General features: G+C 41.2%; 1 protein-coding gene across 1 annotated transcript; it reads right to left on the reverse strand.

Moving 5' to 3' along the window:
• Positions 1-1,408: 1,408 nt before the first annotated feature.
• zfp64 (zinc finger protein 64 homolog (mouse)) lies at positions 1,409-4,733 on the reverse strand. Its single transcript, XM_062427382.1, has 6 exons — positions 4,478-4,733; positions 4,160-4,309; positions 3,925-4,071; positions 3,694-3,756; positions 3,315-3,566; positions 1,409-3,210 (listed from the first exon to the last, which is right to left on the reverse strand). The coding sequence occupies exons 1-6, from the start codon at positions 4,497-4,499 to the stop codon at positions 1,781-1,783; spliced, it is 2,064 nt and encodes a 687-aa protein (XP_062283366.1). The 5' UTR covers positions 4,500-4,733; the 3' UTR covers positions 1,409-1,780.
• Between the last annotated feature and the right edge of the window lie 3,534 nt (positions 4,734-8,267).

An 8,267-nucleotide genomic window follows, 5' to 3' on the forward strand; every position in this document is an offset into this window, starting at 1 on the left:
TGACACATTTACAATCTTTTTAGCATCAAATTCCCTCTTTGTGTTTCCCCGTTGAGCTGTGGTGGAAGTATAGTAACAAAAAGAGGAACTCTGGCACCAAAAAGACTTTAACTTTGAAAGATATCTACTTGATTTGACTGGTTTGGACGTCTGAAGCGTCATATTAGCTTCAGTTGAACTTTTGTACAGAAGGAGGACTGTGGATTTTGGCCCCCATCACTTACATTGTCAGTGCATTATGAAAGGATCTTCTTACAGTCAGTATGAACAGGAGGAATGATTACAGCAAGCAAAAACTATTTCAATGCTCATTTTGGCACCTGACTGTTGTCCAAAGACAGATGTGAGAAATTGTTAACCCGTCCTGTAAGTACAACCTCACACATAGCTGTAGACTCTTAGATGCTTCCTTTTTAAGCTGAAAAAACAACTAAAACACATAATCCTCACTTGTTTACAATAGTTCACCATAAAACTGGCAAAACTAGATTTTCCATTTTTCTCATAGATTTCAAACTAAGTCATATTATGCTCATCTATCTTGTATTTTGATTGCTGAGATGTAGCAGACATATATAATTTCATCAAAAGAACGATTTAAATTGTATATTTAAAGTCACTTACAGCCAATTAATGGATATAACAATGAAATATATCAAAATATTCATATAGTAAAAAATGTGTTCAATATATATTCAATAACCATCTTAAATATATGACAACAAAGATCTTTACATCATTTTGTTATTTGTTGTGAGTAACATTTCCTGTACTGGCAGAGGACAGTTTTCCTTTTTTAAGACACCAACTGTCTCTGAGGTGAAACTTCAGTGCTGGGAAAGGGTCATTCATCAAATAACTTCGTCTTAGTTTGTGGTCATGCTGAGGCCGAAAACATATGAGTCTGCATCACTGGAGCCATTAGTGCTGAGGGACGAGAAAGAAATCAATGGTCAACTGTTCACAGGAGACCTCTATTCAGGTACAGCCTTCACTCTCTGCAAATACTAAGTGCTGAAGTCTGAGTGTTAAAATGGCCAGAATAATAGATAGCCACAAGCAAAACAGCCACTTTATTGGAAAATCTATTGAGGCTTTTAGAAACTAAGACCTTGATATGTGGCCTGACGTTTCTTTTTTTTTTCTTTTTTTTTTTTACAATTGATGTCTAGTTGGTAGATTCAGAATGAGGAAGAGTATATGAATATATTCATCTACCCCAAGAAGCCATACTTATAGAATATGTTGAATCAATGCTACAGGTCTGCAATGCTCCACAATTTCAGTGTAAGCTTCAGCCTCTACTCATATCGCTCTGCTGCCACCTTCTGGACAAATAGGAGAACTGCGTCACAAAAAAAAGAAATTCATTGAATTTCAAGTTGTGTCAATTTGACCATTTCAGACTTTTATTTACACCACTGCCTGAAAACAAACAGTATATTCAATTTATTTTTATGCCTCCAAAAATGACACATGAAAATAGAGTGCATGAATCTATGTCCAAACTCCAAAGTTAGTCAGCGTTAAACATGATGATGAAACTACTGCTCTATGACAACCGTTTGTTATTCTAAAAATCTGAAAACTAAAACGATGATGTCTAATTCATAATCCTAAAAACAGCTTTTTCTTCTTTATTTCATGATTAGAAACAAAAGCTGTTAACGGTCTGCAGAGACAAACTTTACAACTAAAAGTTATTTTTCTGGCAAATAAATAGCTTATGATACAGTTATAGTCTTTTTTCATGTTCAGAAAAACACGCCAAGCCCTTCAGTCATTGCGGGATGCCTTCCAGTGTGTGTGAATCTGAGTAGAGGGTGTGAGGCGAGAGCTGCTCTATTGGACTCTGCTGTGACTGAGTGGACACTATGAGAGGAACGCCGTGGATGACGACGTTCTGGCTGCTCAGGCTGATGTTTGGCATGAGTAACGCACTTTCCTCACAGGGTAAGGCACTGTCCTCCACTGTAACTGTCCCTGCTGGCTTAGGCATGTCCTTCGATGGTCCACACACCATGTCGGGTGGCGTTGCTGTGGTCACCATGGCGGTGTTCCCTTCTGTCACTACCGTAACCTCTGTGCCACCCTCCTGGATCAAGGCGTTGAGGCCCTCCAGTTCAGAGCAGGTGGTGATGAAAGTCTGCGTGCCGCTGCTGGAGTCCTGAGCGGTTATGGCCGTCTGCAGCAGCGCCTGGTGAAGCGGGTTGTTGGCATCTGTGGTGCTGAGCTGTGTCAACAGGACCGTCTGGGGTTCAAGGGTGGCTTCTGCAGTCTGAGACGACCCGAGTGGTTGCATAGGTGCCAGTAGGTTGACCTGTTGGATCATGGAGTTGACTACCATGTCCTGGTTTTCTGGGCTTAGCAGGACCATGTTGGTCTTGTTGTGACCATCCACACAAGCTGGAAGTAAGGGGTTCTCCTGGCTCAGAGGATGGGATACAATAATTTTGAGCTGTGCACTGCTGTAAGGAGTCATTGAGTCAGATGTGATAGGAACTTCAAGCTGGGTTTGTGACGTTGTGGCGGGAACCAAGTTGACAGTGTCTGTAGGAGTGGAGAGCTGGAGATGCAACACATTCTGAGTGTATCTGTGTTGCTTCTTGTGGCTCCGCAGCGAGTCTTCCCGGACAAAAGAAGCATCGCAGGAGTCGCAACAGAAAGCTCGAGCTGCATCTAGTTTGGCCCGATATCGAGAGCTGACCGGCTTTGGAGAGTCACCGCCTCCGCTTTTACCTCCAATTCTGCCTCCTTTCCCGCCGCAGCCTTTCTCAGGCTTATCCGAGTGGAACTTCTTTTTATGGATGACGAGGTTGCTGCGCTGCTTGGAGGCAAAGTTGCAGAAGTCACATTTAAAGGGGCGCTCCTCTGAGTGGATCCTCTCGTGGACTTTGAGCGCCCCCTTGCTGGCGCAGGAGTAAGTACACTTGGAGCACTGAATGGGCTGAATGGGTTGGTGTTCTCGAGAGTGTTGCCGCAGAGCAGTTTTGTTGGCACACTTGAAATCGCAGTGCACGCAGTGGAAGGAGTTATCGGTGCCGTGTTTGATCTGAATGTGAGATTTCAGGTTGCCTTTCATGGCGCAGCGGTACTCACAAAAATCACACTTGTAAGGCTTTTCGCCCGAGTGAATCCGGATGTGCCTCTTCAGGTCTGAGTTGATTTTGAACTTTGCGTCACACTGTGGGCACTGGAAAGGTGCATCCCCTTTGGAAGAAAAACAAAATAAATGACACATAACCATTTTCAATGCAGTGTAGAAAACATCATCCCACATTTAATAACAACTCTGGATTTTTTAGGCTGCCTACCGGTGTGCGAGCGGAGGTGCACGGTGAGTTGGCTGGAGTTGCGGCTGGCGTAAGGACAGATCTGGCATTTGAACGGCCGCTCGTCGTAGTGGATGCGCAAGTGCTTCTTCAGACTGCTGCTGTCTGCTGCTGCGTAGGGACAGTGTTTACACTTGTGCGGCTTCTCGCCCGTGTGCGATCGGCTGTGCATATTGAGCTTGTCCCGTCGGCTGAAGCGCTTGTGGCACAGCTCACACTCAAACGGCTTCTCACCTGGATGGCGGAGGGAGAAAACAACTTGTGTCAATGATGTGCTCTAGCAACAGTGACATATGAAAGCGACTTGAGATAACTTTTGTTTTGATTTGATATAAATGAAATTGAATTGGGTTTAACATACCAGTGTGCGTTTTGAGATGCCGTTCCATGTCTTTTTGGCCGTACTGTGTCTTAAAAGTGCAACCTATGAAATCAAGAGAGATTTTTTTTTCTTTTACAAGGTGTGTGTAGCCTCTGCAGTAGAGACAAGTTAACCCCTAATGTGCCCTAAATAAATAAACAGCCCCCCCACAGCTGTTGGCAGCTGGAAAGTAGAAATGTGTTACAGTCATAAACAGCATGAGGCACCAACCTGAGAAACAGCAGCTGTGTCTCTTTGAAGTCAGGGCAGGTTTTAATTTTTTGGAAGGTGTTTTCTGCGCTTTGGTCAGGATCTTTTTGACACCTCTCATAACGCAGGTCTGGTAGGTTTCCTCAAACACAAACTCTGCGCTGGAATCTGAGCAGGACACACAGAGAGTTTGAATGCATGAGACGATGATGATTTTGCAGGCAACTGATTGACAGCAGATATGAGACTATTGTACCTGTGAGAGGGGCTGTTGCTGATATGTCAGAGGTGGGAAGGGAACATCCATTTTGCTTGTGAGCGAGGAAGACTTCAAAATTATTGTACTGTTGCTTGCAGAAGCCACAGATGTGAATATCTGGGCTCACCTCCACCACTACCGGATGCCCTGCAGAAAGCACACACACAACAGGAATCAATGCATTGTTTTAATATTGAGTTGTGTGTGTGAGGTGTACATGCACGGTGAGAAACATGGCTGCAATATTACGACGTAGAGGCATCACTAAGGTGTTAGAGATATGACCTAATAAGGAAACAAGTCAGTAATTGTTACCTCCTGTGTTGTATGTTGCCATTTCCAAGCTATACTTCTGCTGCAGATGTCAACTCATTTTCTGCCTCACCCCCCCTCCACAAAAAAAGCCTACACGACGACCAACATGGTGTTAAGCTGCTCCGATTAGAGACCGGATACAGCGAGCACAACTATTACATATTTCAGAAGGCAGAAATCTACAGCGGGGTTTGATATATCGATACAAAAAACAATATAACACTTTACTTCACTTGACAACACTGATACAAAATCGATTTTGTTTTTTACGACAGGCTAGGGGAGGTTTACGGCAGAGCGGATAAGCGTGCAGTTTGTCTTGGTGACGTCACGCGTTGCCTTTAAAAACCGTGGGAAAAATGACTTTCACCAAGAGAGCACGATAGAAGTGCTTATTTATTTGTTGTTTTTTGTTTGTTTGTTTTTATTCCAGCAAGTGTGTAATTTTGGTTAAACACGTGGCTAATTATTTAGTTTAGGTTTCGATTTGTAACATTGGATATTTATGAGCATGGTTGTGAAGGTTACTTTGAACATGTAATAAGTTACAGACTACTAGTGACTCGATTTAAAATGTAATACATAATATTACTATTTCTATTATTTAATAAAATTAATCTAACTTATTACATGTGATAACTTTTTTATAACTTTTCTAATTGTCTAATTAATGTTTTCAGCTGTTAGGGTAATTGTTCCCATTAAGCACCAAAATCTAAGTTCAGGTTTTTTTCATGGATACTGACATGATTTATAAGGGAGATAATTTCTTATAAATAAAATACAAATATTTTATGAACAACGTCAAAAGTCTGGCATGAGCTTAATTGTTACTGTGACACCATTTAAGCCCATGTGTGCTTCAAATAAGTTACGATTTATTTACAAAATATGAAAAAGTATTATTTTCAATGAATTAAAAACAGTAATATATGTATTCAGTAACATGTTAAATATCAAAAATGAGGAAAAAACCCTCCTGAGCAAAGGTCTGACTAACCCTTACATGTAACTAGTTACTCCCCAACACTGAATATAGGTTTCAGTTTGTAACATTGGACATTTATGAGCACTTGAACGCAACACTGCTACCGTTGCGAGGAGTGATGCAAATTAGGGGACCATGCCCAGTTCTGCTTTAAAATGTTATTTATTTATTTTAAAGTGAACAGAAGTTTCAATAACATAGCATTTTAACACCTGAGTGTCAATATTTATCTCTCTGAAGGAGAAATTGGCATGAAATTGGAGTGAATTAAGGTGAGGTGTTTTCTTCTTTTTCAAAAAAGCCTAATTAGCATGGCCATCACTGCCACCTGTCGTATTGGAAGTCGTAAAAACAAAGGCACACAATGGCCTACTATGATTAATACAATTGTTCAGATGTGGGAAGATGTTTTTTTTGCATATAAATGATGTTATATCTGGTTCCAACTGCCTAAATGTTCACTTTTAGCTTCATTGTTAAGCTCTGGCCTCTAATATTAGTTGTGGTGCCTTCAATGACCTTACAGACCATTTCTCCTGTGAGAGAGATAAGATATCCGGCCTGGCAATTGTTGCAGGGCACTAAAAAAAAAAAATACACACACTCTACCATCTTTCAAGTAAGGGCAATTTGCTGGGTTGTAGGGGTGAGTGAATGAGAATGCCTATTTTTTATGCCAGAGTAGTTGTGCTAGTGTGAATAAGCCATGAAAGTGACTGACACACAGCTCCATTTTCAGTGGCAGGTCCTTAACTGCCTGATTGCCACTGTGAAGCTCAGGAATTTCCTTACGCTGACTTTACTGCATGGCAAAGGCACAGGACTGATTCCTTCCCTGCTGAAACAGCAAATCCTTGAGACAGACAGGAGGTGTGTACACACACACACACAGACATGCACACACACACAAACACACACTCACTCATATATTCACAGAGACACACACACACATACTCATACACACACAACCTTTCATGGCCTACCCGCATGAATCTGACTAGTTGATTACCGAACGTCTTTGAGTTTGATTCTGTCAGGTTTGCCTCCATAGATTCAGATACATGTTTTCTAATAGTTACCGTCACATTAATATGAAAGCACTGTTTTCTTGGGGCAATTTAGAAATGTGACAACATGGTCCCAAAGAAGAAGAAAAAAAAAAGACATGAAAAGGAGATAATTAAATAAATAATTAGATTTGACCAAAGAGCGTGCAAATTATATGCACATAAATCCCCCCCCTCCAAGCCCCCCACAAACTCCATACAGTTAAATGTACATCAAAAGACCACATTTACATGTGACAGACAAATGACTCCGAGATGGGGTAATTAAAGAAAGACTTATGTCGCCCCCCGCCTCCCCCTAGCAGTGGAGAACGAAGTCAGTATGTTCTCTACTTTGATCTAGACTTTATTTATACAATCAAAAGAATTGTAAATGTATTTTTTTGTGCCACTTTTCATCCACTTCTTCTCAATGAAGAAGTTTTATGAGGGGCAGTTTGGTTAGTTTATTATTACGGCTTATTTATAAAGAAACACAGCAGTAAAAGTAATGTGTGTGATTACAAATATTCTCGATATGTCTGCAACTGGTGATTACTGTCATTATTAATTAATATGGAGACTCTGAATTAAACTGATGAAGCCATGCCTGTCACAATGTCTCAGAAAGTTGACATATAAACTAAATGCTTTTCTGTTTTCTTCGAACCATCAGTCCAAAATTAAAAAATATTAAATCCACTTTAATAGAAAATAAAGAAAAGCCACACATTTTGACATTTGAGCAGCATTTCTTCCATTTTTGTTTGCAAGATTACCTTATCTACTGATCAATTATCAAAAGGGTTGCCAATTAACTTTCTGTCAGTCAACTAATTGATTGATTAGCTAATTGTTTCAGCACTAATTTCCAGTCATAGCAATCCTCTACTTATTAAATGCACCGCATGCTTTTTTCTAAGTATATCACCGGTTCTCCATAATCTTTTTCATAACAATGAACTTGCCGTTGTACTCAGAAACTAAATATCACTCGGATATCCAACTGTGCCAATTCTAATTTGTAGACATGCCCCTTTCCCATTCATTGGGACGCTTGAGTATTAAGTGAGTGATGTAATGTCCCTCTTTTCCCCAATGAGACAAGGGCAACAATAGGGGGGAGTGCCTCTGTCACATTATTTTCCCCCACCGAGGCACGCCAGCTGCTTACAGTTGCTTAATGGCTACGAGCTGTCACAAGGCATCACAGCCCGCTGCCACACAGGAGCGGCAGATGCTTTAATTGCACAATGACTTGTAGGTTGTCAACAGCAATTATACCGGGCTTCCACCTGAGGGCACCCAAAGAACACCGTCTACTCACTTTACTGGCAAGACACAAACCTCAGAAGCCGGCTGCTACACATAAACCTGATCTCTGAGTCTTGCTTCTGTCCAGACAAGACCCACAGATGGATTCCAAGTCTCATTTTAGCTTAATGGTTTAACCATGTGCTGCAAAAGACCTGGGCAAGATTGTCAGACAGCAGGCTTAAGACCCCAAAATCATATTTAGACATAAAATATTTATCTAGCTTTGTCACCTTAGGGCCCGTTGCTCACCGTGCTGCGGCAGGTCGTGGTGTGCAGAGTTTGAGTAATTTTGCTCATTATTAATTCATGTCATTTTTCTCCTTTGCAATTCAGGGGAGGCTCATTCGCCGCTGCCTGTCCTAAGATTATTATCATTAAGGGGAGGCAAATAAAATGGTGAGTTCAAAGCTTTGCTGCAACATGCTTCAGCCTGCACTGG

This window comes from Scomber scombrus, chromosome 10 (genome assembly GCF_963691925.1).
Source record: "Scomber scombrus chromosome 10, fScoSco1.1, whole genome shotgun sequence".
In the NCBI taxonomy this organism is placed as follows: domain Eukaryota; kingdom Metazoa; phylum Chordata; class Actinopteri; order Scombriformes; family Scombridae; genus Scomber; species Scomber scombrus.